The sequence below is a fragment of the Lampetra fluviatilis genome, chromosome 59 (assembly GCF_964198595.1).
Source record: "Lampetra fluviatilis chromosome 59, kcLamFluv1.1, whole genome shotgun sequence".
Classification (NCBI taxonomy): domain Eukaryota; kingdom Metazoa; phylum Chordata; class Hyperoartia; order Petromyzontiformes; family Petromyzontidae; genus Lampetra; species Lampetra fluviatilis.
The window spans coordinates 3,860,830-3,883,553 of record NC_136333.1 but is presented as its reverse complement, the minus strand read 5'-3'; the positions used below and the strand labels follow the sequence as shown (position 1 = coordinate 3,883,553).

General features: G+C 46.9%; 1 protein-coding gene across 1 annotated transcript; it reads right to left on the bottom strand.

Annotated features, from left to right (window-relative positions):
• Positions 1–1,736: 1,736 nt before the first annotated feature.
• Positions 1,737–9,351, bottom strand: DUT (deoxyuridine triphosphatase). The gene is made up of 6 exons (XM_078880880.1): positions 9,090–9,351; positions 7,492–7,583; positions 5,647–5,691; positions 4,086–4,160; positions 2,860–2,930; positions 1,737–2,000 (listed from the first exon to the last, which is right to left on the bottom strand). Exons 1-6 carry the CDS (start codon positions 9,191–9,193, stop codon positions 1,944–1,946), a joined length of 444 nt encoding a protein of 147 aa, XP_078737006.1. The 5' UTR covers positions 9,194–9,351; the 3' UTR covers positions 1,737–1,943.
• Positions 9,352–22,724: the final 13,373 nt, after the last annotated feature.

Here is a 22,724-nt window from a genome sequence, read left to right as displayed (position 1 = left end):
GAGCGTAAAAAAAATTGCAATCATTTATTTTTTCACATCTTGAGGGGTGTGCATCAAAATAAGCTCTTGCGATGTCGAAGTGGTCGGAAGACCAAACGTTACAAGTGGCTGAACACGAAAATTCAGTCCGTTGCCGAATAGCAGCGCCCAGGCTGATGACGAATGGCTTGCTCCATGTTTCAAAGGCAGATTTGACGTGTCCTTGACGTTCTTCGATTCGACGGACCCAAATCAACTGGCAATAGACCTTTATTAGTAGACTGAATAAGCCTTCAAAGTGTCAAGCAACTTTCGCGAAAGGGTCAATTGAAGTTTGATGAACAGATGTGCTAATTCAAATTTAGATTTTAGACTGTTTTATGAGGACCGGTGTGTTATGCTGCATCGGTGTACCGCCAATACGTTCAAATAACTGCTCTCAGCTCAAGATCCGAATGTGGCCGGCAAGCCTTAGAGCATTGTACACATGAAACGTGGCGGCATGGCACGCACGCAAGGCGATGGAAGTCGTGCCTTACGATTCTGCTGTTTGTGAGCATGTATGTGTATCTACTTATTTCCAGCCTGCATGCATTCTCCTGCGATGGGTATTCTCATGTCCAGAAAGTGTTGGATTCGAGTTAAATTCCTGCAAGAGCAGCGCTTTTGCCACCATTCGTTTTCTGTTCTGAGACAATTTCAGTGTTTTATATTCGTGACATTTCTTACAATTGAGATTTATCATGCATGCAGTAACTAATGGTGTATTTCGTTTTTTTGTTAAAGAATGCATTTACTTGGTATTCATATTTTTTTAAGCCCACGACATTAATAAAGACAATTTTGTACTCAAGCGGTGACATTTTTTTGTGGGATGCTTGTGGGGAGGGAATATCAGAGGACATCCACCACGTAGGTGGAGCGTTTCAATCGGTTTCACGTGCTGGAGCAAGGATTGTTCCATCATTGCGAGACCATGAGAGGTGGGGGAAGCCTACATCAAGGAGTGGACTTATCATTGCTGATGACAAGTTTTTCTCCCGGGTCTCCTTTGCTACCTTTGGGCTCTCACTTGCCCATAAACTAGTTATAGGAAAACCCTGCATCACTTTAAACTAGCTCCACACTCGCGTGATCAGTTGCGCAACTTGCTCATGCGGTTTTTCCCTCGTTGCTCATGAACTTGCTATCTGGGATATTGTAATCGCATTTGGAACTCTGCACAACTGCAATGAGGGAAAGTGATGAGATAAAAGTGATGAGAGAATGTGATGCAAGTGATGAGAGATTACTTCTTGAAGCTTTAGAAACATCTGCATATGTTGCGCGTATGATATTCGTAGGCCACTATCCGCAAAATGTTCTACTGACAAGCAATTCCGAAAGGTATCCCTCGTGAAAAGGAAATACTGTATGAGACGAGATCGCTGACATATGGAGGATGGCTATGCAACCAGTTGCATACACCACATAGACCCTACTTGAAGCAACCTGCTCGGAAATTTGCATTTAATAAATGAATACATTTAGTCTGTCCAGCTTACCCCGAATTCCAGTTTCATGTGGTTTTACTTTATATTTCCAGCAATAAGCTGTCCAATTCTACAACTCAGAAAATCATGGAAACATAAAAAAAATGTTTTACCAACTTAAGCCACTCTTCAGCTCGGCTGCACTCGAGGCAACTCAAGTATGCAGTCCATGGAAATGAGGTGATAGAAAAAAAACTCAAAAGATTCTCCTGTACATTTTTTGTAATGCTTTTACTAACAAACAGAACACTCATTGTGAAATGTATCCAAACTACTTTTGAAGATAATACAAATACTGGAGTTACAGTGAAATGGTAATCAAAGCGCAATTGAAATTACAAGGACTGGCAATTGATTACATGGCAGTAAGTTATGCAGGAACAATACACAAGTTACGAAAGTCTCAAATCTTCACGCTTCATTTCCGTTCGTCTAGTTTGTTCCAGTCGATCCAAAACCTCCGCTGCCTCGTTCCGTGTTTTCCAGTGACTGCAAATATTGACGGCAACAAAACATTGACATTTCTATTAGGCAGTCGTAAAACATAGCTCGCTTATATTTCGTAAAAAATAGTTAACTTTAAACAAAAAAAATTGGCTACTTGTATTTCCGGCATCATGTCATGACACCAAGAATCAAGTCAGATTCTCAAAGAGCAGTTCAACTACCCGTCTTAGAGAACAGCCCACAGAAGTGGATATCGTATATCTCGAAATCAGAATATGTATTTATACTGTAGGAATACGATGAGTTTTCAAGCTCTTTTTTCACATGTCCAGAGCTATGAGATCCCTTCAAGTGACTGCAAGTCGACAGAATGGTGGGGGCACTTGTTCTGTCACAGAGTAACGTTTTGCCACGTGACATTCAAACTGATATTTTTCATATTCAAAGCTGGAATTTAACAAAAAGGTGAAAAATCTGTCTTAATAAGAATCTGCACATTCAGTGGCAACTAGGCTGAGACTATCAACCTGCCACACTTGAGAAACCACTTTAATAACTTTTTATTTTATTTTACCAGGTAAGGCCCACTGAGCCACTTTCTAGATCTTTTTCAGAAGCGACCTGGCCACAAACGATAGCTCAACAAAGTGGCTTATCATCAAATGGGAATGTATTGCAGCAAGATACTCTTAAAACACAGTTGACAGAATTTAAACCAACGGTGCTGGTTCCATGCCCTTGATTTCAGAGCCACCGGACCCACCTCTCATGGAAACGCGATTTCAACAAACGCAGTGCTACAAAATGAACATCAGGCCGTGTAAGGTGTCAGCGTGAACTATTCATTTGTTAAGACGCCTGTGCCACACGGCCACCTCAATGTGACCAAGTCAAATCTCACCGTGCACTCTTCCAACTGGGGGTAGAAGATCTTTTCGCAAATCAGCTGTGCAATCCGGTCTCCCCTCTTAACTGCAATGGGACAAAACGAGTGCAAACAAGTAGAGAATTGTAAATATTGTGGGATTAATCTCCAACACCCATGTGCTGAACTAGTAACGAATTGGTATGTTTTGTTTACGCGACTAATTGGCTGTCGGGTGGTGGCGGGTTTAACGACACATTTATATTTAACTGATTTAACCCAACAACTTATATCATGAGTAGAAGAATGGTTAGAAGCTTCGTAACTGAGCGGGGAGCTTCGTCGGTGAATGCCATGTGAATGAAGATCATCAGTCATGACCTATGCACTGCTGGATGGAGGCCTCCCTAAGCTGATGGACGTCTCTCACTGTCAAGCGATGCAATAATTGATCTCTCTCCAGCTCCATGTTGGAGAAGGTATATTTTGCACTGCGATTTAATTTCACTCCAATGTACCTTGGCTTCATAGCCTACTATACATTTACTCGAATGAGGATATGCATGTTGAATGCAAGCCAAGAGTGAAAGTTAAACTTTACCTGCCCCGCAGGTTTAACTGGTACGGTGCCATTCAAGTGTCACCAGTTGAATGACGGTTTAATATATTCGCTTGCAATTCTAAGTGTTCATTTCACTTTCCAGCCCTGTGGCGGGTGAGTTTAGAACTCTAGTTTGTTCCTGAAGCAATCGCATCGCTGCTCACTGAAGAAGGTGAATACCTCAGAGTTGCATTTTGCACAAATTTCCACGCTGTGCTGCAAACCTGGTGACCTGAGAAATAATCCGGGCCACAGCTAACATTGCTGGAAAGTGATGTCTGAACCATTCCCGAGTCCCTCCTCCCACCCTTTTACCAACCCGCAATGGAACATGTGAACTTTCCAGCTGTGGTAGTAAAATAATATTTGAGCGGACAAAAAATACTACAAGTCAGCTCGTTAACGGAGCCTCTATACTGTTGGCAGTGTGCTTACACCCACGCGTTCGCGTTTTAACACGCGTGCATTTGTGCAACGCGACTTTATATTTTTGTTTCAGAGTTTTGAAATTCTCTGGAAAACACTGGTAGCATTCTCGGATGGACAATATTTCCTGGGCACAGCAATAAGCAGCCCGACGGCTGTCCTAGAAATGTTGACGAACTGTAATATACGTAGTTAAAAGGTTTACGAGAGCTGTGGCACGGCAAAAGGTATTTACCGACAAAAGGCTTCTTCCCGAAGTTGAAGAGCACCACACCGACATTTCCTCTGTAGTCTTCGTCTACGACGCCGGCTGAAAGGAATCACACAAATAAGCGTTGTACAACCAGGTCGGGAGCAACAATGGGAGATATTTTTAAGTGATCAATTACTCCACTGTTTTCTCGACTAATTGTGCACCACATCTCCCATTTTCCAAGGGGCACAGATTGGCTTGGGGGGGGGTATAGTCCAGCCATTGCTCCGCTGAAGAGTTTTATACAAAATCCAAATCTAGTCGAGCTGCTCACTGTCACTGTTAACACCAGGGCTGGGATGATAATTATTTAAGTGCTCTTTTGCTCGATCAAAGAAAGATTTGATTATTCGACTAATCACAGAATGTGAAAATAGTTGGGGGGGAAAAAGGTCTCGCCTGTTACGTGTACCGCTAGACGGGAGGTGACAATTAGGTTTTAGTGTCGTGATCGGCATCATGAGCCGTGCCATGCTGAGGGGGGGCGGGGGTTCCCGCCTTCGGGGAGACAGGATGTGAGGGTCGCTGCTATTTTTAAAGGGGACGGAACCCAAAGTAATCGACCACCTAATCTTCCCGCTCGCGACACCTGACTCAGGGCTTCATTTCAGTCAAGTCCATCGGAGTCGATGACCCAGGAAAATACTTTGACATCTGGTCCACCACATCCAGGCCCCAACACATTCACAAAGGCCATGTGTACCACCGACGCGATCGTCCAAATGTAACTGCTCGCAAAAGTTACTTTCTTTTGAAAAACCACGCAGCATTATCACCCCCCCCACCCCCTTCTGGTAGAGCAATTCACATTTGCAGGTCCGTGCTGAGTGCACCTGGTGTGATGCCAGGATGGTTTCAGAGACAGCTGCCACCGGGGCGACCACAAATCCTTAAACTTATATGAACGTCTTGGCGGTACATCGGTGCTCGGAATAAAAAAAAAGCACATTTTTGTCACAATAATTATTGATTTTCTCACCATTCACAACCCCGGTCAGAAAATCTTGCGGGGTGTGCGTCAAAATCAGTTCTCGTGACGTCCAAGTGGTCAGAAAACGAATGTTACGAGCGGCTGAACGCGAAGCTTTATAGTCTGCTGCCGTATAGCAGCACTCAGCTCGATGACGGTTGGCTGGCTCCGTGTTTCAAAGGTTCCTCGATTCATTTGCGGAATAATTTCTTGACGGACGGTGGTATCAAAAGATTATGACTCGTGGTGTCACGCGCTCGAATGGGAAAGCGGCTGCTAAATCTAAGTGCAATTTCTGATGGAGAGTCTGCAGCTCACTCAAGGGCAACAGTGACATTGTCAGACTGTTTTATGAGCACCTGAGTACCGCCAATACGTCCATATGCATATAGTGTTAAGACAGCTCCTTATTTGCTTATCTTTCCGAAACTTCGTACTCCTATCGTGCTTTGTATTGTCTGTTGCTGTAACGTTCTGACTCACCACTGCTAGACATCTGTGAAAAAGAGCTTCATAGCTCATCGGATTTCTCCAGGATTAGTAAAGGTTCCGATTCTGAACAGTCGCACCTACCTCCGACGTCGATCCCGTGTTTGGCAGCCAGGCCTGATCTCGGCGCTGCCGAAACAAAGCACACCAATAAATCACAAACTTATTTACCAAGTAATGATCGTCATCATCATCATCATCACATGATCATGACCACATGCTCCTTCATCGTGTATTCAGTTATATTTTTGATCAGGCGAACTCCAGCTGTGCAGAAACAAAAATTGTTCTCAATTATTACGTGGGTTACTACCATTGCAAACAAACAAAAACTCAACACATTCGTCAATAATGCTGTGGCCTTAAAACAAAAAGATTGGTAAATTACTCCTTTTTCAGACGTTTCGGGCAATGACCCTTCTTCGAAGCACAGAGAAGCCAAAGAGACAGAGTTAATACTAAGGGTTGGAGACTTGCACTTCATAACATGGCAAAAGGGTTAGCACACTGGACGTTCAATCCAGAGGATGGCGGTTCGAATCCATCTCCCACCATGGCAGTTGAAGCAATGATAAACTTTATTAAATCCTCCCCCACTCCTGTTCACCCAGCAATACACACAAATGGGTATGCCACAGTCGACCGACGGGTCACGTGAGGTGGGGTTAAATGTGGGTAATCCAACCTCCAGGAGGAACTCTCTTGAGGTATTTCTAGTGGAGGCCTTTCCACCTGCAGTGGCGAAGGGCAAGCAGTCACATGGCTGCGCCTTTACATTTGTATTATTATAACGCATTTAGTTTAAACGTCACACGCAATTCAATGTTTGTGTGTAAACCGCAGTGTGCGGCTTGCATGTGGAGAGCTGCTGTGTGCTGGCGCTGTTGGAGGTGGCTTTGAAACAAAACTATATTTATTTTACCAGGTAAGGCCCACTGAGCTACTATATAGATCTTTTTCAGAAGCGACCTGGCCACAAATGATAGTTCAACGAGGTTGCTCGAGGTATCATCATGTATACATTTATCGCAGTTAAATACTCAAAACGCACGTCGATTCTAAACGTGGAGGGAAAAACCGGAGGACCCGGAGAAAAATCCACGCGACCACAGGAAGAGAGAGACACGCAAACTCAAAATACAGTCGATCATCGGTTATCTGGCGGTGCTAGATTTTCAAAAATGACGGATAATCACTAATAATCATTATATTCAATGGATTATTTTGCACATTCTTGTATGGCATTTGTTTTTAGGTGTTATATATTTTTTAGAGTTTTAAATTAGTGTGAGAATAAGTTTTCCCCTTTTTTCTGGCAACAAATTAAATTAGTTTACGTGAAATTGTCATAAATAAACAGACAAAATAAATATCCTACTTTTAAAAGCTCCTATATTTACTGTACCGTACTCACCACTTCAATCTCAAAGACTGCATGGTGAGGTATCACAATGCAGCAGAGGTGTGGACTCGAGTCATGTGACTTGGACTCGAGTCAGACTCGAGTCAGACTCGAGTCATGAATTTGATGACTTGCGACTCGACTTGGACTTGCATAACAATGACTTTGTCCCACCTATGAGATGTGGACTCGAGTCATGTGACTTGGACTCGAGTCAGACTCGAGTCATGAATTTGATGACTTGCGACTCGACTTGGACTTGCATAACAATGACTTTGTCCCACCTCTCCAATGCAGTATTTTCATTGTTTAAGTTGTATGTTGTGTATAATGTACTGTATATTATATTTAACACTGACATCAAGCATAGCTACTTTGTCACGCTATATAGTGCCGATCGCCGGACTGGTTACAGCCTTTCGAGCGGTTTTGTCGGTTTCACCAGATCGGCGCGGTACCGCCGGCTAATGTTGGAAGCAGCCGGATAATCGATGATCGACTGCATACAGGCGCCAGGGTCGGCTTACCGATGCGTCCGTAGCAGCCCTCCGGCAAGGCGATCTGTATGTCGGTCTGCACCACCAGTCTGTCCATGGGCGGGATCTCGTAGTCGTACGCACTGCACACAGCAAGAAAAACAGAAATGTTTATTGACATTCCTCCTCGAAAACTGGTGTAACGATCAATCGCATCAGAACATCGACACCGAGCCGATGCGAAACATCTCCTTCATGAATGGAAAATTGAAATACGAGCCCACAGCAACGCGATTCTGACCATGAAACCCAAACCATGGTTCCATAGACTAAAGGCCAGAGGTGTGGACTCGAGTCATGTGACTTGGACTCGAGTCAGACTCGAGTCATGAATTTGATGACTTGCGACTCGACTTGGACTTGCATAACAATGACTTTGTCCCACCTCTGAGATGTGGACTCGAGTCATGTGACTTGGACTCGAGTCAGACTCGAGTCATGAATTTGATGACTTGCGACTCGACTTGGACTTGCATAACAATGACTTTGTCCCACCTCTGCTAAAGGCAGAGAGATTTGGCGATATAGACGTATCGAGGTGCACTAAAGACGAGCAACAGTAGCGCGCAATTGTGGACGTGAAACACAAACTATGGACCGCATATCTTGATTTGAAGCTTTCGTGACTGCAGGAATCCATACTCTTTGGTTCTTTCGGTAAAGTCACGTAGGTAGAAACTAAAATAAATAACGACGTTTCGGACGCAACACAAGCGCCCGTCATCAGGTGGGAAAGCATGGTCTGCTGCGGAGGCAGGTGTGAAAACCACAGCAATTGATTGTGTTGCAATCGAAACGTCGTGAGAATTGTATTGTTTAATGGTTATTATTCCCCGTCTACGTGACTTTACCGAAAGAACCAAGAATATTGTAATTAACTTAATTTTTTTAAATGAGGGATGAGGCGCTTAAATTTTCCCGCCAATAATCCAAGCCACTAATGAAGGTGTAGCAGATAAAATAGTTGCATACGTTAGAGCTACGTTTATACAAATAAATCAACATAATACAATACACACATTTACACCGTATTGTAATAAAGCAATGAAGTAGGGCCATTGCACGAAACGTCGACGAGTATATATTTTGTTTCAAGTTTAATTTATTAGGTATAGCCCTGTGAGCCATTCGGATCTTTAATCGGGTGCAATCGCAACAACAAAAAACATGAACAAGAAAACATCTTAAAGTGACGATGTGCAAACAGAAAATCCAAGAAAAGACAGTAAAATATTGCATAAAAAGCACCGTACACAAAAATCCCAGTGGGATGCAAGTCAAACAACAACAACCACAAGACAACTTAGATTAAGGTTATTAACGAACGTGTTGAGTTTCTGTTAACTGTGCTTGTTACACCACTGTCAACGCAGACTCGCCAAATAACGTGAAGCGTAATGATATTATATTTTAATTTGACGTTTTTAAAATAAATATAAATTACTGGGTCACCGTCCAGCGTGGAGACGGAGCGGATGGCATCGTTAGCAGAGACCTTCATCCAGCAGTGGATAGCGCGTCTGACGATGTTGACGACAGAGATAAAGACGAACATGATGATGATGAAGGAGAAAAAGAGAAAGTTTAACCTGTGGAGATCGAATCCTGCGGCCTTGGCGGATGCCTTGTAGGGCGCCACGGCGTTCGCGCTCAGCTTAGCGAAGCGTAGGAGAGCTCGGTCTGTGACGGGCATTTCTACCGATTTAGTCAACAAAAAATCCCGAAAATGAGTAAAAAAATTGTTGTTTTAACGTCCTCCTGACTATTCACTAAAAGCGTTCAAATCAATGCGATTATCGGGACCGTTCGCTGAGTAAATTTGAAGGGGGGGAAAAATTGGCGGGGAAAAAATTGAGACGTTTCTTATATATTCCGTGAATCGATTCCGGAATCGAGGCTTTCGTGGGTTCTCTTGAAGTGCAGTGCGAATCGATTCCATTTGAATAACGATTATTGAATCGATTCCGGTTAATTTGAATTCTATACTGAAAAGTAACGTCACAGGATTACACGACAATGCTCTACGGATGAAGTAATCGTGTAGAATGTACACGTTTGTTAATACAATAATAAAGCGAATCCCCTGAAGAAAACTCGTCATAATATCAAGAGCAGCAGCCGCCGTTCGCCACTAAGTGATGATGATGATAATAATAATTACATTTACATAGCGGCTTTTCATCAAGGCTTTACAGAACACAGCAGCATCAAACACTTTCGGTAAAGTCACGTAGGTAGAAAATAAAATAAATTGAATGATTTATTTTAATAAAATAAATTGAATGATTTATTTTAATAAAATGCATTGAATTATTTATTTTAATAAAATGAATTGAATGATTTATTTTAATAAATTAAATTGAATTCTTTATTTTATTTTATACCTACGTGACTTTACCGAAAGAACCGAAAAAGTATCAATAATTATATGATAAGGGGCCGTCCATAAATGACGTCACGCACCTCGGGGGGGAGGGTCAGACATTTGTGACGATATGTGACGAGGGGGGGGGAGTGTTTGAGAAATGTGACGTCACATCAAAATGCACAACTTTAAATAAATGTAGACGACACGTTCTACTTCATTAAATAGACTTTTGAATACATGTTTTCTCCTACAACATCAGAGTGCAGCGCCACATTAAATACGCACTACAATGACAATAGTTTAAAGCGATTTGAAGCATGTTTCATTTTGGGGGGGGGGGGCAGAGCTTTGTGACGTCATATGAGGGGGGGTCTGGCTTTTTGTGACGTCGTGTGACAAGGGGGGGGGGTGTTCAAAAATCGTCCAACATCGCGTGACGTCATTTATGGATGGCCCCTTTAACAGACTGTTGGGCGCAATAGCAGCACCTGTGGTGGCACACGAGGGGGTGGGTGGCCAGCAACCACGCCCGGCCGCCTTTGTCTCCCTCGTGACGATGTTTACGCACTGCACCCAGGTACTCATTTGAGGCTGAGTCGACCTAGGGGGGGGGAGGGCCCAGGTAACCGGTTCAAATAATCGTCACTTGGTGTTTGCCGTGAGCGGGAATCGAACCCGGGTAGCCAGGTTCGCAAACCTGTCAACCCCTTATCAGTGCCCAAGCTTATTACAGACAAATTCAAATTTTATTGGTCAATCCGTGCCCTTACAAATCTCAACGTTCATCCTACAAAGTACCATCACAAGTAAGAAACACAAACAGACACACCACCATTACACTCACCACTCGTACACTCACTACCACTACACTCACCACTAGTAGTACATTCACCACCACTACACTCACCACTACAAACCTGTCAACCCCTTATCAGTGCCCTAGCTTATTACAGACAAATTCAGACCTTATTGGTCACTCCGTGCCTTTACAAATCTCAACGTTAAATCCTTCAAAGTCCCATCACAAGGGAGAAACACAAACAAATAGACCCCAAAAAATTATTTGTGTTGACCAATTGAAACGGCTGTATCGAAAAATTCGATTTCCCTGTACAAGAATACCGGTAAACCGTATGGGTTGCCTTTGTCTCCCTCGTGGCGATGTTTAAGCATAGCACCGAGTACTAATTTGAGGCTGAGTCGACTTAGGGGATACCTAGGACCGGTTGCAGACAATCGTCACAGGTGGTGTCGACCGTGAGCGGTGAATCCAACTCGGTTGGGTCATGGGTTCAGCCATCGCTCCTCGCATATTCACGCAGAAAAGACGCCCCCCGGTGTTGGGAATTGAACTCAGGCCACCAACCTTTGCTGCGTGAGTCACAACGCTCCCCGCTGACCCTTTGCCAACGCGCGCTGGTGAAGTATGGCCACACGACCTCCCAGCGTAAGGGATGTGGGGGAAGGAGTGCAAGGTGGCAGTCTTGAGTGTTACCACTAGATGGAGGTCAAGTCCCATCTTAATCGGTAAGGGGCCGTCCTAAAATGACGTCTTGCACCTAAGGGGCGGGGTCAGACATTTGTGACGATGTGTGACGAGCGGGGCGAGGGGGGTTTGAGAAATGTGACGTGACATCAAAATGCGCAACTTTAAACACATTCCTGCGGAGGGAGCTGGTAGGAACGTTGGGTTGCTCGGTCAATGGCCAGGGTCAACGGCGGCGTGGTGTATTCCGCAAATATGGCCGACTGTGAGGGCGGGCACAAGCCGGCGTGAGTAGGTTAAACGTTGAGTTTTATAAGGGCACCACGGGGTGACCAGCCCCTCCCCACCCAGCCCCACTCTCCCCACCCAGCCCCTCTCCACCCTCCCCTCCCCACCCAGCCCCTCCCTCCCCACCAGCCCCTCCCTGTACGACGGACGGACACAATTATCCCCTGTGGGCTGGTGTTACCAGGAGGTTCCTACCAGCATAAATGTTTTCTCCTACAACATCAGAGTGTAGCGCCACATTAAATAACCACTACAATGACAATAGTTTAAAGAGATTTGAAGCATGTTTTATTTTTGAGGGGGGGGGGCAGAGCTTTGTGACGTCATATTTGAGGGGGGGTCTGACTTTTTGTGACGCCGTGTGACGAGGGGGGGGGGGGGGTCAAAAATCGTCCAAAATCGCGTAACGTCATTTATGGACGGCCCCTAAACTTAAAAGACACATTTAAAAAAGAAAACAGGTAAGGATCACTGAGCCATGTGGCTGATTTTCAGAAGCGACCTGGTTCTTTCGCAAATGATAGCTTTACGAAATGTTGCTTATCCACCACGTGGACATTGATAGCGGCAGCCTAGACGCGTGATGTTGATTTTAAATGCGGAGGGGGGGGCGGGAAACCCGGAGGACCCAGAGAGAAAAAAAAATCCACGCGACCACGGGGAGAGAGAAAATTGCAAACTCCAAAACGAAGGCAGGCGGCCAGGGTCGGGTGCGAACTCACGACCTCCTGTACACCAGGCGAGGTAGTTAACATCTCCTAGCAACCGCGGAACCTTCATTGCTGTATGTACTCTCAAGTCCATTGTATTGTCTTCCAAAACTATATATGTTGGTGAAAATAAAAATAAATAACGAAATTAAATCACGACGTTTCGGATGCAACACAAGCTTCCGTCATCAGGTGGGACAACCAAAGCTTGTGTTGCTTCCGAAACGTCGTGATTTAATTTAGTTATTTCTATTTTATTCTTTATTTTTTATTTTTATTTTTTTATTTTCACCTACGTGACTTTACCGAAAGAACCAAAGAGTATGGATCCTTGCAGTCACTAAAACTTCAAATCTAGAACGATATATGTTGCACACATATATTTTCAAACATGTGTTGAATGTATTTACAAATGTATTATCACGTGACACAGTTGTTTTTGCGCTATCTATATTATTCATTGCTGTACTTTATTCTAGTTAAATGTGTTTGCCTCTGTAATTTTGTTGATATCTGCTCACAATTGCAAAATGAGATGATGGTGTATCCTGGTCTCTTCCCTATCCTGGATTAAAACACATTCCTGCTGCGGAGGGAGCTAGTAGGAACGTTGGGTTGCTCGGTCAATGGTCAGGGTCAACGGCAGCGTGGTGTATTCCGCAAATATAATATGCCCGACTGTGAGGGCGGGCACAAGCCGGCGTGAGTAGGTTAAACGTTGAGTTTTATAAGGGCACCACGGGGTGACCAACCCCTCCCCACCCAGCCCTACCCCTCCCACCCCCCACCCAGCCCCACCCTCCCCACCCAGCCCCTCCCCACCCTCCCCACCCAGCCCCTCCCCACCCTCCCCTCCCCTCCCCACCCAGACACACCCAGCCCCTCCCCACCCAGCCCCTCTCTCCCCACCCAGCCCCTCCCTGAACGACGGACACAATAATCCCCTGTGGGCTGGTGTAACCAGGAGGTTCCTACCAGTAAAAGCTTGGCTGGATGGTATGTACAGTATGTCGAATTTCTTTCGCACCGTATGCAGTCAACCCTGCTGATCAGAGGTGCAGTGGAAAGACAACAAACGAAATACCAAAAAAAGATTCTAAAGAAGTTAGTTATAAATCTAGATTTAAACGTGCGTACATAGCTCCCCCTGGCTTCCTTAATATCGGAAGGAAGAGCGTTCCAGACGGCCCCATCTGAAAGCGCCGCGCGATGCGGTGACCACCGCCTTTGTTCGATGGGCAGCCAAAAGCCGGTGCTCGTTGACGAGATCAGCGAGGCATTGTGGCTCATCTGTGGCAAGCGCATCGTGTGACTCCCCTAGGTCGACTCCGCCTTAAATTAGCACTTGGTGTGGTGTGTAAATGTTGGCATTGGGCGAGACATGTGCGACTGGGTGTGGTTCTGATAACGCCACTAAAAACTATTATTTTATTTTACCAGGTAAGGCCCACCGAGCTGCATAGGGGTTGTCCATAAATGACGTCACGCACCTATGGGGGGTCAGACATTTGTGACGATGTGTGACGTCACATCAATGCGCAACTTTAAATATAGAATTGTTATAACAACACGAATTGTTATAACAACACTCCTACAAGGGTGCAGCGCCACATTAAATACGCACTACGATGACGATAGTTTAAAGCGATTTGAAAGCATGTTTTGTTTTCAAAATGGAAATATGGTGTTGGGGGGGCAGAGCTTTGTGACGTCATATTTGAGGGGGGGGGGTCTGACTTTTTGTGACGCCGTGTGACGAGGGGGAGGGGGGTCAAAAATCGTCCAAAATCGCGTGACGTCATTTATGGACGTCACGTGATAAAATATAGCTCGACGAAGTGGCTTATCGCGTGGCAATGTGTAGCAGCAGCCAACTACTTCAAACACATGATGTTGATTCTAAACGTGGATGGAGGAAGTCGGAGAAAAATCCACGCGACCACGGGGAAGAGAGATACGCAAAAAAACCAAACAAATATACAACAGACGTCAAGGATCGGGATCGAACCGACGACCTCCTGCGAACCAGGCGAGGTAGTTAACATCTCCTCGCTCAACCGTGGACGCCCGCAAATTGTTTAAACTGCCGCGCCCGGAGATTGAGTCGAACCTGAGCTCCTCCGGATCACAAGTCCAATGCGGCTGCTGCCGATTACCATCGCACCGGCTGTCGCAGCAGCAACAGCTTGCCTTCGTTGCACGGTTTGAACGCGAAAACGAATTCAGTTCATTACGTATGTGCGGCAAATCGGTAAACCGGTTTTAACCGGTTTTTTCACCCACCTTACTGTTACCGGCCATGCAGGAAAAACGATTGTTCACGAACCCAATCAAACACACACATGCTGAACATACACGCGTGTAAACATATATATATACACACACACGCGCGCGCATATATACAACAAATACAAATATCCCCCGTATAGCCTTAACAGATTGTTTGGGCAAGTGCTGTTAGTGAGCACCTATGAAGGCTGGCACGGCACACGAGGTGGGGGAGGGGGGTGAGGGCAATGCCTCGTCCGGACGCCTTTGTCTCCCCAGTGCTGATGTTAACACGCCGCACTCGGCACTGAGGGCTGGATCGACCTATATAGGGGATCTTCAGAACCGGTTCAGATGGTAGTCACAGCTGTCCTTGGCCGTGAGCGGGAATCGAACTCGGGTGGCCGGGTTCGTAGCGCAGCGCGCTAACCAATACACTACCGCTCCCAACACAGTACACACACATTTATGTTGAACTTTTTTCGCACCGTACGTAGATAATCGTGCTTATCGGAGGTGCGGGGGAAGGGCCACAAACTAAACACAAAAGTCAGTTCTAATGAAATTCGTTTTCATCAATAATATATAAACACACGCGCATATGCACATGTATATACATCAACACACACATATAGGTATACATAGAGACATTGACACAAAGTTATACAGAACCAAGTCAACACACTAACATAGATCCCCCGTATAGCCTTAACAGACTGTAGGGGCAAGTGCTGTTAGCGAGCACCTATGAAGGCCGCAACGGTACACGAGGGGGTGGGTGGCCAGCACCACGCCCGACCGCCTTTGTCTTCCCAGTGGCGATGTTTACACACCACACCAGGTAATAATTTAAGGCTGAGTCGACCTATGGGAGGCCTAGAACTGGTTCAAATAATCGTCACTGGTGTTGGCCGTGAGCGGGAATCGAACCCGGGTCGTTGGGTTCATAGCGCAGCGTGCTAACCGCTACACTACCGCTCCCCAAAAACACACTAACACACACATCGACACACGCACGCGCACACATATATACACGCGTAAATACACACACATAAACATGAATATAATATACACATGAATACACGTATATTTTATGTACACATATGTTAATAACGGTGGTGCAGTGGTTAGCGCGCTACGCTATACGCCCACCTCCTAATTGAGTTTGATTCGCCGACGCGGCCACCATCAGTGGCGAGTGATACCTGAACAGGTCCACGGAATCACCAGCGTGGTGAAGTATGGTCAAACAAACCCCACGTGTTTCGACGCGGCGCGGGGAGGCATCCATTCAGAAGTGAATTGACCATGACTGATGATAGTGATGGATTGAGAGAGGCATCCATCCAGCAGTGAATTGACCATGGCTGATGATTGACTTCATTGCTGATAGGTAGGAGAATGGATAACGTTTAAATAATAATTACGTTGATTATGGCTGTGGTCTACACAACGCGAGTGGACGAAAGAGGGACACGTGGATTAGAGAGACTTCGGCCTTCAGAGACGAGTTTACCATAATCGCCAGCGAAACGTCACTGTATTTGAATTATAAATGTTGTGGGTTTACGCTTCAGCACACTAGTAACTAATTGGCACTTTTTGTTTACGTGACAACCCTTACTAGTTGACCGTGTGGAGTGGTGGCGGGTTTAACAACACATTTGCGCAATCTAACCCCCCCCCCCCCCACACGCACAAAACCCTTTATTACTGAAATAAGGTGTTGCGGTTTTAAAATGTGGGCTAAATTATATCATGTTTTTGGGGTCTTTCGGTAAAGTCACGTAGATAGGTACCAAAGAAAATCACAAAAAACTACGACGTTTCGATCGCCACACAAGCGGCCGTCATCAGGAAATGTTATTTTTTCTTTGAACCCTTTGAACCTATCTACGTGACTTTACCGCGAAAGCTTTAAGTCAAGATTTAAATTATATCATGTTATGCTCTTTTGCATATGCAGATAATTTGAACCACTGTATCGTGTATACGTTTGTATTAATTACGATTTTGCACATCGCAAATTGTAACGACGTAATGTGTCACGTGAACACGTGCAAGGAGCGCTTCGCGGCGATGCGACTGCGAGAGGCGTTATACTGTATATATTTAATAATACACTTTGATTGATTGATTGATCGATCGAGAGCCACACAGTGCTTGCCAAAAATGAACCACAATACCTCGCCAATTTCGTCAAGGAGCATAAACCATCACGTGAACTCCGGTCATCCCCGCAGCCAGCAGCAGCAACAGCAGCAGCGGCTTTTGGCTAACAATAGCTATCGAACTATATATGGATAGCCACTATATATAGTTCGATAGGTATCGAACAAAGGCGGTGGTCACCGCATCGCGCGGCGCTTTCAAACGCGCTTCTGCGGCCGTCTGGAACGCTCTTTCTGTCGACATGAGGAAGCCACTTGGAGCTGTGACACTTTTAAATCATCATCTATATTGACGAACTCATTTCTTTAGAGCAGATTTTTTTTTCGCGTTAGTGTTGTTGTCCTTCTCCCGCACCTCCGATTAGCGCGATTTGACTATGTACGATGCGAAAGACGTTCAACACACGCACTACACATCCGTGGGCTCAGCGAGAAGGGGAGATTGAATCACGTTGACTCCTAAGAACTGGATGCGGGTTTGTGGTATTGCGAGAGGTGGAGGCGGCTGTGGGAGTCGGATGGGTGGGGTAGGCCTTCATCCAGCAGTGAATAGACCTGACGATGGTGGTGATGGTGGTGATGATGGCGCTCTGCTCGCGTAACCGTGCATTGGTCGAACATTGTTTTCCGCCCCAGTGAATGTCGGAAGGGGGTATGATGATGATGATGATGATGCAATGGCGGCGGGTCGAGACTAATCAAGGAGTGGCAGCCGAAATAAGGAAAGATCATCGTTACAGAGGACGTACGGTGCAGGAGATGGAGCGATGAAATCAGCTCGTGTGACTCTTTGCAAGATTGTGGGATCACGGGACTGGGGGGGGGAGGTCATTTAGCAGTGGATAGATCGTGTCCATTGCTGCTGCTGATGCTGCTGCTGATGATGGTGACTGATGATGATGATGCTGATGATGATTGATGATGATGCTGATGATGACTGATGATGCTGATGATGGTGACTGATGATGATGGTGACTGATGATGATGCTGATGATGCTGATGATGCTGCTGATGATGGTGACTGATGATGCTGACTGATGCTGCTGCTGATGATTACTGATGGCTCTTCCATGTCTCCATGGGCCCTCGCCGGGTGTAATTGAGATTGCGAATTAAAACGACGCGCACGCGGGTGGTGAAGAGGCTTCTATGGCGATGGTGGTGGTGATGTTGGTGATGCTGGTGATAATGTTGATCCATATATTTTTCGGGTTAGGCGAAAGTTAACCCCCTCCAACACCCGATGAGATGGTCTCGTTTGCACAGATGTGATGAATTGCATATACGCCCCAATGTATTGATACAATTTATGACCGAAACGCCTCAATCCTCCTTTTCCACCTCCTCTTCCACCTCCTTCACCTCCTCCTCCACCTCTTCCTCCTCTTCCACCTCCTCCCATTCTTCCTCCTCCTCCCACTCTTCCTCCTCTTCCACCTCCTCCTCCCACTCGTCCTCCATCTCCTCCTCGCTGGTGATCACCTAAGACTTCTCAGCATCAACGTTCGTACGACGTTTCGCCCGACCTCCTGTGCGAGCGTCAATCAGGCGATAAACTTGAAAAGTATTTGTGCCCCGAGACGCGCATTTTATAAAAAAATATATAATTGTCGGGTGGTGGAGGGGTTAACGACACGAATTCTGGCATTCATCTACCACCGCGTGGCCAAACCGATAAATAAAAACACAAATGAGGACTCACTGCATTGATCATGATGTTGATTATAATACCATTGATGTTGTCGTTGCGAATGTTTGTGATGATGGTGTATGTACGTCCGTTGAATTTCTTTCGCACCGTACGTAGCTAACCGTGCTAATCGAAGGTGCGCTGAAACGACTCCAAGCTAAGCACACGAAAAATTGTGGTCCCAGTTCAATGGTTAACGAGCTGCGTCACGAACCTGGCGACCCGAGTTCGATCACCGCTCACGGCCAACACCGGTGACGATTATCTAAATCGGTCCTGGGCCTCCCCTAGGTCAACTCGGCCTCAAATGAGTACCTGCTGCGATGTGTGCAATCATCGCCGCTAGCGAGACAAAGGCGGCCGGGCGTGGTGCTGGCCACCCACCCCCTCGTGTAGCCTGCCGGCCTTCATAGGTTAAATCTTAACTTAAAGCTTTCGTGACTGCAAGAATTCATATTCTTTGGGTCTTTTGGTAAATTCACGTAGATAGGTTAAACATTTTAAATGTATTTTTTTATGAATCTGAACCAATCTACGTGACTTTACTGAAAGACCCAAAGAATATACCTTGATAGGTTGTTGCTCGCTCACAGCACTTGCCTCAACAGTCTGTTTAGGTTATACGGGGGATCTTTGTCTTTGGTGAACCGAGTAATTAAGACGACGTTGATGATGCTATTGGTGATGAAGCTGATGATTCTGGTGATTCGATTTTTGATGTTCTTGATGATTTTCAAGTTGTGGATGATTCGATGATATTGTTGCCACCTATTCTGACAGTTATCGATGATGACGATGATGATGTAGATGATGTTTGTGATGATCAAAAGATACCCAAATACGGCACGGCATATATATAATGCGGTTTTGTGTGCGTCGCGTGCAATTTCGCGGAGTGAAATCGTTCGCGAGCGCTGAGTGAAGCGGCTGACACGCCACGACATAGTCCGCGCACGTGGTGAGAGGCGTGGTGAGGCGTGGTGAGGGTTGGCGGTGTTTGGTGATGAAGGGCGGTGAGCGTGGAGGGTGTGTGAACGCGTGGTGGAGCGGTGGTGCAGCGGGTTGGCGCTGCGCTACGAACCCGGCGACCCGACTTCGATTCCCGCTCACGGCCACCAACGCATGGTAACGTATCATCTGGACCGGCCTTGGGCCTCCCCTAGGTCGACTCAGCCTAGAATGAGTACCTGGTGCTGCGTGTAAACATCGCAACTCGGGATACAAAGGCGGCCGGGCGTTGTGCTGGCCACACCTACCCCTCCCCCGTGTGTCGTTCCGGCCTTCACAGGTGCTGCTGCTCGCTAACAGCACTTGCCCCAACAGTCTGTTACAGGCTACACGGGGGATCTTTGTCTTTGGCACCTGGGTCGTTACCGTGACCTCCTGCCAGCAGCGCGCCTTCGAAGCGTCACGTGGCCTCAAAGTGCACCTAGCCTGGCACAAGCGCCGTGGTGACGTCATCGCCACTCAGTAACGAACGGCGGCTGCTGTTGTTGGTACGATCTCTCCTTTGTCTTTGTTACCTTGGATCACGTGTGTATTTGCGTCTGCGTCTACGATACGTATTAGATTGTTGTGTATCCATTGTGTGTGTGTGTAGGGGGGGGGGAGGGTGAGAAGGTTAGTAACCATACTTCACCACGCTGGTCAGTGCAGCTTGGTGAAGGACGTGGGAGCATAGAAGCGCAGTACAACAATTGCATTTGCTGCTATACCCTCATCACAATGAGCGAGGGGGGAGAATGCGGGTTAGGGAGGGAGGGGGGCTTTGGCGTAAGGGGAGGAGCCTAAATGAGAGATGGTCTATGACGTCACCACCCACACCTCTACCCCTCCCTTTCCTCATCACCGCGTGTATCCCTCCGCCAATCTGCACCCCCCCACCCACCACACACCATCACCCCCCTCCCTTCGGCGCCGCTTCGCTCCCTTCAAATTCCCGCACGTCCCGCGGACGCGCCTTAGTGCCGTGATGAGATCGGGGATGAGAGACGGCGCTCGAGACGGGAGATGCGCACACTCTCTTCTCTCTCTCTCTCCTCCCTCTCTCTCCATCCCTCCAGCCCCTCCCCTAAACCCCCTCCCCACCGCCACCTCCCATATACCACCCCCCACCCAAACCCTACAGCAGCGATGTCAGAGGTAAGTGTATGTGTGTGTGATATATATGTGTGTGTGTGTCTGTGTGTGTGTCTAGGTGTGTGTGTGTCTAGGTGTGTGTGTATGTGATATATGTGTGTCTATGTAGGTGTGTGTGTGTCTAGGTGTGTGTGTGTGTCTAGGTGTGTGATATATGTGTGTATGCGTATGTCTATGTGTGTGTATGTCTATGTGTGTATATGTCTGTGTGTATATGTCTATGTAGGTGTGTGTGTCTATGTGTCTAGGTGTGTGTGTCTACGTGTGTGTGTCTAGGTGTGTATATGTCTATGTGTGTGTGTGTCTCTATGTGTCTATGTGTGTGTAGGTGTGTGTGTGTAGGTGTGTGTGTCTAGGTGTGTTAGTCTGGGTGTGATATGTGGGGAGCGGTGGTGTAGCGGTTAGCGCGCTGTACTATGAACCCGGCGACACGGGTTCGATCCCCGCTCACGGCAACCACCAAGAGTGACGATTATCTGAACCGGTCCTGGGCCTCCCTTAGGTCGACTCAGCCTCATGAGTATATGGTGCGGTGTGTAAACATCACCACTAGGGAGACAAAGGTGGTCGGGCGTGGTGCTGGCCACCCACCCCTTCGTGTACCGTTGCGGCCTTCATAGGTGCTCGCTAACAGCACTTGCCCCTAAAGTCTGTTAAGGCTATATAGGGGATCTTTGTCTTTGATATGTGCATTACATTATAGCTATTGCGAAACGCGTACGAGTCGATTTTTTTTCATGTGTAGTGTTGTGTGTAGAAATGTCTGCGAGCGTGTACACCTGGGAATCCCCTAGGTCGACTCAGACCTAAAACGAGTACCTGGTGCCGTGTGTAAAATGTCAGCAGTGGGGAGACAAAGGCGGCCAGGCATGGTGCTAGCCACACCCAACCCCGGTCGTGTGCTGTCTTGGGCCGTCATAGGTGCTTGCTATCAGCACTTGCCCTCCAACAGCCTGAGCAGGCTACACGGGGGATCTTTGTCTTTGCGCATATACGTATGCATATTTGTGCATGAAATTGTATGCAAGTGTGTGTATTTGATGCTATGTAAATAACAAACAAACAAAATCGGCACTGGGGAGACAAAGGCGGTCGGGCGTGGCGCTAACCACACCACCCCGCCTTGCGCCGTGCCAGCCTTAATAGGTGCTCTGTAACAACACTTGACCCAAAAGTCTGTTAAGGCTATACGGGTAGGGAGTGGGGGTCTTTGTCTTTGTAATGAACAATAAACTCGCACAATGTGAACGCGCCTTGCACTTACCTGTCCTGCAGAGTTGCTTCGCGTCGCCCGTGCAACCGCATGCAACAGATCTCCCACTCGCAATCAATTTGACAATTTCGTCGGCTTTGAGCAACTTGTCGCCTGCAATTGTGTCGCCTGCAATTGTGTCGCCTGCAATTTTGTCGCCTGCAATTTTGCCGTCGCAAATTGCGGTCACAAATCGCTTGTACCCTTGCAACCGGTCGCCGCATGTCCTTTGTGCATTCGGTCGCCTAGACGTAATAAAGTTGCATCAACTGCGCATGAAATCGCTTAGAACACTGTTGCCTGAAAGTTGCACCAAGTCGCCGAAGACCTTGCAACCGATCGCGCCCACACGTTGCAATTCATTGTTGCATAAGAGTTGTGCTCGGTCGCCCAGACATGTCACCGAGTCGCAACTAGTTGCATTAAAATTGTACCAAGTCGCTCGGAGGTTGAACGAGCCGCCTGGACTACGTAAAGCAGCCTGGCAAGTCACCCAAACGACTGTTACCGAAGTCGCCTCTGACGTTGCCCAGACGTTGCCTAAAGTAAGATGCGTCTCACTCAGCGCGAAGTAGAGGCTGGTGTGGGTCTGGGGTGGTGTGAGGTCGGGGTGGTGTGAGGTCGGGGTGGTGTGAGGTTGGGGTGGTGTGAGGTCGGGGTGGTGTGAGGTCGGGGTGGTGTGAGGTTGGGGTGGTGTGAGGTTGGGGTGGTGTGAGGTCGGGGTGGTGTGAGGTTGGGGTGGTGTGAGGTTGGGGTGGTGTGAGGTCGGGGTGGTGTGAGGTTGGGGTGGTGTGAGGTCGGGGTGGTGTGAGGTCGGGGTGGTGTGAGGTTGGGGTGGTGTGAGTCTGGGTG

What these genes read in the sequence shown, in the direction of transcription:
- DUT (XM_078880880.1), bottom strand. Translation starts at nt 9,193, where the DNA reads ATGCCCGTCACAGACCGAGCTCTCCTACGCTTCGCTAAGCTGAGCGCG. An exon ending in GCAGGATTCGATCTCCACAG is followed by an intron (nt 7,584 to 9,089) that starts GTTAAACTTTCT and finishes TGCTGTGTGCAG; the next exon opens with TGCGTACGACTACGAGATCC. An exon ending in ACACGGGATCGACGTCGGAG is followed by an intron (nt 4,161 to 5,646) that starts GTAGGTGCGACT and finishes GATTCCTTTCAG; the next exon opens with CCGGCGTCGTAGACGAAGAC.